We start from the raw sequence: 11,797 nt of genomic DNA on the forward strand, positions 1-11,797 counted from the left end.
ACCAAGTTTGAGGAACGTGCGACCCCTAGTCTCCGAGAAAATGGTATTTTGCTTGTTACGCATAAATTATGCAAATTAGGTACTTAATTACCATATTTTGCGCTGACAATCTAATCAGGTCAAGGACCTCTGGCCACGCTACTTCCCACCAAGTTACGTCACTGTACCCCATACGGATCTCCAGATAATCTGTTCACAAGGTATTTTGCTTATTACGCACATTACGCATAAATTATGCAAATTAGGTATTTAATTACCATATTTTGCGACAAAAACCTCCTACAATTTGAAGACCCCCAATGACCATCCCTCCACCAACTTGCATCACTGTACATCTTACCAGTTCTGAGAAATTGCACTCGCAAGCTCGGACGGACAGACAGACAGACGGACAACCAGGAAACATAATACCTCCGGTGGAGGCATAACTACAGTGGCAACATGTGACCAAATGAACAATCTCCTTTACAGCCAGTTTCTGTCTGCAATGTTTGTTCACGATTGAGCCATGTTGCATTTTGGGGTCAAGACTAAACAATTTCTGTACATTGGGTCACATGGATAGAAAAGTAAACAAAATGACAAGGAATTCTGAGAAAATTGTGTCCTGAAAATGTGTTTTGTGACAATCAGAAACCTCAAAATACTATTTTTTCCACGCTGGATATATATGCTAGAGATATATTGGAAGGTGAATAGGCTGAATATTGCAAGAAAATTTACTCGCCAGAGAACTTCCAAGGAGAAGTACTTTTGCTGTCAGGCGTGTAACTTTTTAAAAGTACCGTACATGCTTGACTGGCGTGTGGCATTTTGCGGGGCATTTGACGCTCATAAGTCACTCTATTTGGCAATTTTAACCTAGATAGTAAAAAGTGCCAAATGTGTTCTATTACACCAGATACATGTAGGCCCCATCTCAATTTTAGCTTCAATATGGCAAAAAAGTTTGTGCGCTTCGTGCGTATCTGTAACATAAACTTTTCGCCAAAAAATGCTGGATTCACTGAAGACATTTTTTAATGTTTTTCACCCCACCCAAGTCATATAAGAAATCTACGCCACTGTTTTAAACAGAAAAAGTCACCAGCAGCGCACACATCTAAATGTGACTCCTCGGCACAACTGAGCCCGGATGTGCTCCATCGAACTTAACAATAAACAATAGGAAACAAAGGATTTATTGACTGTTTTATTGATTTTTCACTACTTAAATGTCAAGTACTATAGACATGATATACATCATTTTAAAGCTAATTTCAAGCAGAATATTTTTGGTTGAATATCTCAAAAATGATGATTGGCGACTTCAGGGCTCAGTTGTGCCGAGGGGTCACAAATGGTTAAACAGTAACATTTTACATTTTAGCTGTCAAAAAAGTTAAGATCCAGCCCTGAGTGCTAATGTAAAAGATGACAATCATTGTGTGAGAAAAAAACGGCCGCATGCTGGCTGTTACTGCTCCCCGAAAGACCTCCAGTCCACTGAGGGGGGGGGGGGCATTCCACCAAATAACTGTACGAGGAAAGTATGAATACCGATAAAGTTGGAATAATCTGGAATTTATTTGGATGGATGACAAGTATCTGGTGTTGGCAGCTGACATTGGGGTGAGGTCGAGCTACATCTGGATTGATGGCAACCAGCTGTGAATGGATCTTGTTGCTTCAGTTCTCGAGATTGGCATATTAGTCCAAAACAGAAATGTTTTGTAGACTCCTAACCGGAGCGATCTTACCTTTCCGATGTTGATTAAGATACTTCTTGTTTAAATTTACAATTATGAAGTCTACCAACACAGATGAACTTTCATGCTAAGATACTTCTTGCATCGATCCCAAGATGCGGAAAAAACCAATAGTCATTTTGTCCCACATAAATGAATAAATAACAAAAAACTCCGATCCCCAGGTGGACTCACCCAATTTGGTGACGTCACACCAGATAATATATCCAGTCTGGACACATCACACTTCGAATCGCCAAACTCGTTTATACAGGCGAAATACTTCGAGGACGGCCCATCACTTTTACCTTCCTGCGAACACTCTTGTACATAACTTACGAAACCACAAACTTTCTAACTTCAACTTGCACTTCTCACCAGGGCTCGAATTAACCGAAGGCCACCGAGGCCATGGCCTCCGGTGCCCTTAAGACTTGGCCTTGATGCCTCAGAACTGCTTCAAGTTTCAAAGCATTCTTCAGCACCAAATGGCATTGGTGCCTTTGCAAAGGATTTGTTGATGGCCTTGAAATGGGTACCCTTCAACAATTCCTAATTCAGGCCCTGCTTCTCACAAAATAAAACATACATTAATTATTACCGATCCTGCAGAATAAATATTGTCAATTTCATGGAATCCTGTTGCTGAGAATCGCAATTTTCACAAAGAAATGTCAGATTCACAAATTATCACAGGTGTGAAGCCGACTTTATACTGGTCATTCGCTCGCTTTTGCAGAAAAGCGAAGCCACATGGGCACCACGGTCCGCGGGGGCGTGAAGTGTGCAAAATTTTTGCGATTGGTTGTATTGACCATTCATTGGGATCGTAAGCCAATCAATGAACGCGACGGCCTTTTTGAGTAATGTAGTCCGACCACGAAAAGCAAAGTACGCCTAACCTGATTGGTTTAAACAACTATTTTGACAATTGCTAAGCCAGTCAGCGTGCTCGATTCTTAACAACCACACATGTGGAGGTGATTGATTGATTGTGGTGGAGGTTGAAGGGTTCGGCTATTAAAGACCCTAAAACGTTGAAGGGTTTGGCTAAATTTGACCCCTAAATGGCGATGCATTCTGAAAAAGTACCTCTTTTTTTCAAAAAAACGTTGACGACGCCGTGTGTGGTGAAAAACATGCCCATTTCGATGCTTTTCTTGGACGTGGGTGCGACCGGTGCGTAGAAGATCAAGTGGTGAGTGACCCCCGGGCTATCCACACAGTAACTATAAACTAGAACAAGGTTACAAGTTGGAAGAATTCTGTTTCAGTTCAGGACCTGGGGGGTTCACTCCCATTGTGGCCTGGGCTGTACACCATCCGCGATAATAAAAACACGTAAAAAGGGTAGTTTTTCGTGGGTAGGCACGATACTCGCGTATCGTGTTAAGGGTGTCAAAAACGTGAAAAATTGGAAAAAAGGGTAGCAAAATTGCAATTGCTTATTCGCGGAAATGAAATTTAGGTATGAAATTTGATGCAAAGAATATAATCCCTGTTTAGGGTGTGAAAACAGGCCCGTGTTACCTGTTTTAAAAGGTATTGTTTTAGCCAAGGGTTAAATCCTTGTTTAGGGTAATAGGGTGCTTTTCAAAAGTTCAGGCGGCGTAGGAAGCGCAACACGTGACGTACGAGGCTGGCGAAGATATAGGGCTGACAGCCCCATTCAAAATACACGGTTAGCAATTACAAATGGAAAATTAACATACTTGCAGTGTGGTACATCGTCATACCCAGACGGTTTTAGAGTAAGATAATTTTGCTTTTACACCACATAACAAATTTAGAATTGTTTGTGAAGATTTCATGATTATGTGTTAATCCAATGGCGACCTCAAAAATGCCGATATCGCATCCACCATCATCTGCAAAAGTTGATTATCATGGACGGTGTACAGGCCACAATGGGAATGACACCCTGGGCCTCAAAAGGAAGAACAGATGATTAGTGTTTTCAACTGATTGAGTGTCCCAGGTACCCTGAGTAAAGATAAACACTTGTGCTGAGCATCAAATTGGTCACTCGCTCACTGTTCAAAATGTGACATCTACACCAATTACAGTCCCCTAAACGTGTCTACTTTTTAGCCGACCTCAATTCCAAACATTTAGTGATAGTTAAAAATGCGATCCCCAACCCTTTGGTTACCTTTGGACGAATTTGTCGAAATCTCCGCGAGTCTCCGTGTCTGAAATTCCCGGTACAAACATCGAAAATGTCGCAATTCTCAGTCCCGTGATGATACTATATCCGCATCGCTGTTTTCATACATGAATATGCATATCTCTGACCCCTTAGGTCAAAAACGTGGCGTTGACCGGCTCCGACGTCTCAATTCACGCGGAATTATTCGTACCTGCTAACCAGACAGCAATATGGAACCAGACATATGTCCCAGGTTAAAGAAGAAATAAAACAAACAAACAAAAAAACCCGGGCTACAGGAGCAGGACTATCATGACTATCAGAATAAACTAGCTCTTGACTTGAGTCATGTGCATGTGTGAGTGTTCCCTCCTCGCCTGGTTACAATTGTAGCGTTGAGGAGTAATTATGCAGAACTCCCCAGAAGCAGTTCAAGCAGAGTCTTGACTTTGACTTCAACATGATCAAACTCAAAGGAAAGCTTCATTTTAATTTTACATATTTGCTATGTTTCTATAATGTTGCATCATCAATAGATGTGTACTCAACTTGCCCTTGGTCAATGCAACGTGTAATACCGGCATGCATGACCGGCACAAATGCACTATTTCAGTATTTACATAACATACACATGACATGGCAGCAGAAGGCTTACGTGCATCGAAATGTTTCACAATCATGACATTGACAATCGATGACCTGGCCCAGCCCATTCTCATTCCATTCAATCCACATGTCAACTTGTATTTGACTTACCTTTCACTTTCTTGATTTGCACTTTGCTATGTTGAAATCTTTTTTCACTAAATCATTGCTTCATAGGGCAGAATTTAGTATACATTTGTGCACCTGTATACCGGTTCGACAGATACACCTTCCAAATTCATGGACTTCAGCTGATTGAGAGTTGCCGGTTTATTGGCGGATTGATTGAATTCGTTCCCTAACAACAACTCAATAAAATCACGCTGAGTTTCGGGGCAAGATGGGACAGTGCGAGGAGATCGAGTTATAATTAGCACACAGTAAATCAATGGCGTCCCATAATACCCCAATTTGGCACATTTTTAAAAGAAAACTTTTCTTATCATTTTCGAAGTGCAGAAGTGCCGTTTGCAAGAAAATACGTTTTTAAATATTAATTTTTTCCAAGAACATTGAAGAAATGGAATTCCATGGGAGAAGACGCTGTAAACTTTAAGCAGAATGATGACACTGTAAATTTCAAGCAAAATGATGACACTGTAAACTTCAAGCAGAATGGGAACACTGTAGACTTCAAGCAGAAAGACACTGTAGACTTCAAGCAGAAAAGCTCAGAAAGACACTGTAGACTTCAAACAGAAAAGCTCAGAAAGACACTGTAGACTTCAAACAGAAAAGCTCAGAAAGACACTGTAGACTTCAAACAGAAAGACACTGCACTGTGGACTCCACAGTGCAGTGTCTTCTGTTTGAAGTCTACGTGAACTTCAAACAACATGGTGACACTGATAGACTTAGCTAGACTTAAAACAAAATGATGGCACACCTGCAATTTAAATTCGCGCAACCCACACAAGTTATAGCAACTTGTTAGCGGAAAACCGCCCTGCTGACTAAATATTCAGAAGGAAGAAAAAAGTAACAATTTTGAAAAAGGTGGCTTAGAAGTTATTTTTTAATTTGATAAACACTAATCCGGGCCATTGATTCGTAACCTCTGTTGGTCACATTAAAAAAAATGGAATATTTATTTTCCTGTTTAATGAAGAAATATAAATAGACAATTAGTCATTATATCAAAGTTCTTTTGTTGCAAAAATGGACAAATAAGATATAAACCCGGGGGTATAAAAGTATTTCTGAAAATCACTGTCCCATCTTAACCTGTGTCCCATTCTACCCCAGTCTTCCCTATAGGCCCATTTTTATTAACTTTTATTCGAGTCCCGATCAAAATTGTGCAATTAAGGTCGATGATTTTCAGATTTCAGATTTCCTATTCAAATTATCAAAGCCCAAACTGTGTCTAGTGGAGACATTAATTAACAAAGTTTCTGGCAAACTCAAATAGCTTCAAATTTCAGACATAATCTAGACATCATGCATGCTCAATACCTCAATCAGAATTTGCGGGAAAATCTGTGCTGAGCTCTGGTAATGCCATTGTTGCACATCTTGGTATTAATTAACAAATCCTATCAAAGCAAATAACAGATAATCCAAAATAAAATGGCTCGTTTCACTCTCAACTTATATCTTAGGGACCGATCGTTATTTACGGCAGGGGGGGTGGCCGTTTTGGAAAAAATATCGACAAACAATTTCGCGTTCCCCCCTCGCGTCCCTTGTTTTCCCAATTTTCTCCATTTAAAATTTAACAATCCCCCTCCTGGTTCAACTAAAAATTTCAGGTTCCCCCTAAAGACCCCAAAAAAATTTCGTGTTCCCCCCCCCTAAATTTTCCCATTCCCTCTGTCATAAATAACGATCGCTCCCTTAGAAATGATCATATTGGTCTTTTTACGTCAGCTTCACTTAGATTCCATCAAACTTTTGAAAAGTCATGATAGAGTCACACAACTCCGGCGGGCTCAATCACATGTTCAATGTTTTCTTTTCAATGGGTCCCGCTTAGTACTTTGATCAATTTTTCCCTAAAACCACTGACACCCACACTTAAAATTCAAGGAAAATTAAGACCAAAAGTTTTAAAATCTCTAGTTTTCCAAAGAAGACCCTGCTCAGGAGCTCTCAGAAAAGGGACGATTTAAAGAACATTTCATTGAGCCAATCCAAATAGCTTCAGATTATGTGAGATTGATCTTGAGCCAGAACAAGTCGCGAATCTTTGCAAAGTTTCAAAAAGGTTGTGAAAGGAATCAGGCGAGCCACAGTGACATCGCCCCGATATCTTCATGGTATAAATCGCCATGGTAGGTTGAATCCACAGCCAACCATGGCCATTTTATTCGGACCTTATGAGATGTATAATTAGCTAAGTGACCTGACTAAGGCTACTGATAATAGACGGTGTAATTGATTTCTCGCTGTGTGAGTAAGCTTGTATACGACTTCATTGCGGTCAATGGTTACTACTCTCCACTTGAGTGAGTGCCGCTATAGCCTGCTGTGCGCTGTAGTCCATACACATGATACAGGACCAACGCAATATAAAATTAGAGTTTTGGTCAAATTTTGAGTTCAAAGCGCACGGCCAATTTTCAAAGCGCACGTTAACGACTATCATAGCTGTTCAACACGTATTTTCAAGTGTATGAGACCACATCTGGTTTCTTGAGAAAAATTCATTTACGGGAGATATTCATCATTTTCTAACCCAGTATCGGAAGATTTTCGTCTGATATCAAAATCGTGCATAGCAATTCACGTGTATCGATCCCGTGTATTCATTTTAATGTCACTGCTGCACCAAATAATTATTAGCCAGGCGATGTCGGTGTGCGAGGCCAAGAGCCAAGAAGCCAATTTAGATAAACTCATAATTACCAGACATTACATTTCGTGAAGTAGAAACAGCAATCAAGGAGATGCGGAAAAACAAGGCACCAGGATTAGATGAGGTAACAAAGGATATTCTCGAGGAGGGAGGAAGTGAAGTAATAACCCATCTATAGCAAAACTGTTTAACCAAATCATAGCCAAAAAATGCATCCCACAATCTTGGAAAGAAGCAAAAATCATTCTTCTTCACAAGAAGGGAGACAAAGCAGACATCAAGAATTACAGACCCATTAGTCTTCTCTCACATCTCTACAAAATTTTCACAAAAATTCTTCAAAGAAGACTAAAAGCTACTAAAGAAAGAACTGTATGAAAAACAACCACGAGAGCAGGGGGGGTAGAGAAGGTTTCTTAACCATGTAAACCAACTCATTGAAAAGTCTAACGAATATCAACTTGAACTGTGTATTGGATTCATTGATTACGAGAAAGCATTTGATTCCATAGAACATCAGAATCTCTTCCAAGCACTGAAAAGCCGTGTATTTACGACAAAATAAGACATTTACATATGAATCTGTAATTATAATTATACTGACCATGGCCCAGGGGCTATTTTAGAAGAAAAAAGTCACTGCACGTTAGAAAAATCTAAAAGATCAGCTAGCGCAGATAGGCTTGAGGGGAATGGGTTGCTTGCTGGCATAGGGGTAAAGTTCTGTAAACCTTTACCGCGATAAAATCACGCATATCGTCGGGTGTATAGTGACGGATGTTAAACTTCGCCAGAAAAAAGGTTTTTAAGTTAGACGCGATCAAAGAGTGCGCCAATTTGTGATCAACCATAGCAGAACACTAACAAGTAAAATCCTCCAAAAGTTGCTGTAATTTAAAAAACTAGTATCTAAAGTATCTTGAAACATCTATCACATGAAGAATTATTCGCTATTAAATCAGTAAAATGATTACAAAGTTATTCGTCAGTATGTAAAAACGTGAAAACGTTGTTGCACCCTAACATCCGTCACACATCCGTCACTATGTCTTGCGCCAATATCGCGCACGTTAATCTGGTCTCTCGTGTTGATCTATGGACATCCGTCACACATCCGTCAGTATGACCTTGCGCATAAAAGTCGGATCAAGGAAGGACTTTGAAGCATCCGTCGGTTCTTTACGCTTATTATTTAACGCTTTTTTCATGATAAAACCGACTCGTCATCGGAGTGCCCACAACATACATGGCATATTGTATTTGAGGATTTACTAGTTCTCACTCTCATGATATAGCTAGTCACACAAGCTGTAACTTCTTTTTACAAAACGCCAATGATTGTATCCAGTTTTTACCAATTTACACTGTATATTATCTGTCCATTTGAAGCCGCCTCTAAACGCCTCTGAACATCTTTTGATCATCTTTCAATAACCTACTCATTAAAAAGGATCATATTTTCATTTTTTATTACTTAACCATCCCTTTTATATTGTAAAGTTTTGAAATAATGTCTCTAAATAATTGTCGAATCAACTCGAAGCATTCAAAATTTATTAGAAGTGATATTTTACTAAAATAATGATCCATTGAATATCTGCTCTACGTAAACGTTTTTGGTTTATACCCAGTTATCAACATACGTCAAGAAATCATGTAGGTTTCAATGAACGATATTGAATTACGTACGTTCAAATTGAAAATTCATGTTTTACATAGTGACGGATGTGACAGATAGCTATCCATAATGGCTGCCTGACTTCCGTGAGGATTTGACGGGTATCACCTCCAAAGAGAACAATACATCCCCCGAAAGGTTCTTCACTGTGACGAAGGTCTTGCAATGACCGATCAACACATTCCACAGCATGGCGATGGGTTGCCATTATTTCATCCTAGACTATGATTGAAGTGCGTCGCATGAGGTCAGCAAGATGGCTTTGTGCTGCAATGCGACACATAGACGACTCCGTTATGGGTATGGGAATCTTGAAGCGGCTGTGAGCTGTCCGGCCACCTTCCAAATTTTCAGCTACTAGTCCTGTTGGGGCTACAGTTAATGCTATTTTGGCCTCTGCTCTAACAGCAGCTAAGATAGTGGCTAGCAGGAAAGTCTTCCCATAACCACCTGGTGAGTTGATCATGTACAATTTGGCATGGGATGTCCCCGCAACAGCTGACATGACCGTGTCAAATAATATGCTGCTGTTGCTCATTCAGTTGTTGAATTTGGCGAGTGAGGACACCATCCTGTGCGACGATATCATAAAGTTCATCTTGAATGATGTTGTTGAATTTGGCGAGTGAGGACACCATCCTGTGCGACGATATCATAAAGTTCATCTTGAATGACAGGAGGTTGAAGCTGGACCCGTTCAGTGTAGTTGGGAAGAGGCATATCTTCGAAGTCTTCTAAACCACTGCTCATACCTTTAAGAATTGTGTCAAGGGAGATGAGAGACTCATTTGTGACTTGTGCAGGTGTCAGCTGGGCATGTTGAAGGTCCTCGCTCATGCTGTCTCTGAAGGTGTTCCACAAATGGAGAAGATTTGCTGGAGAACAGTATACCAAGATGATGGCAAATAACCGGCAAATAATCCATTCATCATCATTGTCGAGGAGGCCTATTGCCATAGCAGTTTGCTTAAATGTAGCGTGTGTCGTATCATTAGCTGTCTTGAGATCTTCGTAGCACGTAGCTCCTGGAATATGATGCAGCAGCATGCGGAGGTAGTGGCGTTCTCCTTGTGCAGGATTTGTAGAGAACACTCTAGCGATGCAGTAGTTGGATGTTATCCCACCGATAGTGTACAGGGAATTGATCATATGTATACTCTCTGGATTCTGGATGCTCTTTATTAAACTTCATCCAGGCTGTGAGTGTGGTCTCTGTGTTCCTGTCAAGGGCAATTGCTTCTTCACCTTCTCTGAAGATTACCGTTTGTTGGTGTTATTCATGCACTGCCAGACGGACGATTGGAGGGTGTCTTCCATGTGTTGGGAATTCGAACATATTCCATGTTGCCGTAGACGCTGTAATCCACCTATATAATAATAAAAAAATTGGTCAAATTATGAAGTTGGAAGGATTGTTATCTTTATTAGTATTGGAGCTTGAGGATGAGGAAATATTGGAAGTGTTTGGTACCGGTTTTGCGCTTCTTTTTTTTTTAATTCATAGGAAGTGGGGCCAATAATATGAGAAACAGGGAATGTAAAAACGTACCGTGATGAAATGTAGTTGGTGATTTCATCTGTATTCTCTTGATCTGCATCTTCAATGCCAACAGAGGCCATGTCAGCACCTTTAGTGATATACTTGTAGAGGTATTTGACATTCTTAACGCTTCCGCCGACTTCAGTGTTGATATGAGCGTTGTATTTGAGGAGTAACCATGGGTTATAAGGCACTACCCATCGATTATCAAAGCGGAAGCCATTCTTCTCATGGAAGGTACCATCATTTGGTCTCGCATACAGTGAAAATTCCGTGTTGCTGCGGAAATCCTTCGGGTAATTGGCTTTACACCGTCTATTGATCATGCATGGAAAATTTGGATTGAATGTGCCGCATGGACCATGTAGCATGGATTGGGTCACTATCTGGTGTAATTTGGGCATGGTGTTGGGATCTGGGATAAATGCCCACAAAGTGTCGTCTACCCATTCCGGCGTTAGTGGTTGCTGTCGGATGGCTAGGAGGTGTACATGTTTCAGCGATCGTTTTTGTTCTTCTAGTGTCCAGCAGTATGCTTTGATGTTGCCTAAGACATCACTGGAGAATAGGTCTTTGAAAAACTGCTTGAGTTTAAGGTTGAAGACTCTATTTACAATGTCTTGTCTATCTGTTGCTGACTGTCCTTGTTGAAGCCTGTCCGCTATTTCTGGCCATCGGGGGTTGCATGTGAAAGTAATAAACAACTCAGGTTTTCCAAACCATCGAACTAAGGCCATATCATCCTGCAAAATGAAGTGATTGAAAACATGAATGAAGGCGAGAAATGTTGTAATCCGGGTAATGGCAAAACTTTAATACGGTAAACTGTATTAAATGATTATTTAACCCAATTACCTGGTACAACTCATGCATTTGGCGAGGTGAGCCATGGAAAGTTATCAATGATACATATTAATTAAACTGAAACAATCAATAATACATACCATGTATGAAGAACAGAGGATAAGCAGTAGGATCATACATTGGGTGCAATTCGTTGATGTTCACTGTAGTCAAGCCACGTTGCGTTTTGCGATGCGATTTCGCGATTGCGTTTTGCGATTACGCGATAGCGCGCGGACAGAGGGACGGACGGACGGACACTCTGTGATTAGTATTATGATGGACGGACGGACGGACGGACGTACACTCTGTGATTAGTATTATGATATCACGAGATAGTCACGAGAACCGCGAAATCGCATCACAAAACGCAACGCAATCGCGTAATCGCAGCCTGCCTCACATCTGTCGGAACAGG

The 11,797-nt window shown here is 40.6% G+C and overlaps 2 protein-coding genes across 2 annotated transcripts in view; both read right to left on the reverse strand.

The window, feature by feature from the left end:
- Nucleotides 1-4,791, reverse strand: part of LOC140168420 (NADPH--cytochrome P450 reductase-like) — a 29,691-nt gene extending 24,900 nt beyond the window's left edge. The window contains exon 1 of the mRNA XM_072191808.1: nucleotides 4,633-4,791. The gene's annotated coding sequence lies outside the window, so the exon portion shown is untranslated. The remainder of the gene's footprint in view (nucleotides 1-4,632) is intronic.
- Nucleotides 4,792-10,269: 5,478 nt separating this feature from the next.
- LOC140167716 (uncharacterized) lies at nucleotides 10,270-11,273 on the reverse strand. Its single transcript, XM_072191012.1, has 2 exons — nucleotides 10,546-11,273; nucleotides 10,270-10,363 (listed from the first exon to the last, which is right to left on the reverse strand). The coding sequence occupies exons 1-2, from the start codon at nucleotides 11,271-11,273 to the stop codon at nucleotides 10,270-10,272; spliced, it is 822 nt and encodes a 273-aa protein (XP_072047113.1).
- Nucleotides 11,274-11,797: the final 524 nt, after the last annotated feature.

The sequence above is a fragment of the Amphiura filiformis genome, chromosome 13, assembly GCF_039555335.1.
Source record: "Amphiura filiformis chromosome 13, Afil_fr2py, whole genome shotgun sequence".
Classification (NCBI taxonomy): domain Eukaryota; kingdom Metazoa; phylum Echinodermata; class Ophiuroidea; order Amphilepidida; family Amphiuridae; genus Amphiura; species Amphiura filiformis.

Excerpts from the sequence above, each read along its gene's own strand:
- LOC140167716 (XM_072191012.1), bottom strand. The coding sequence starts at position 11,273 with ATGGCCTTAGTTCGATGGTTTGGAAAACCTGAGTTGTTTATTACTTTC. Across the intron at positions 10,364-10,545 it reads ACCAACTACATTTCATCACG|GTGGATTACAGCGTCTACGG; the intron begins GTACGTTTTTAC and ends ATTATTATATAG.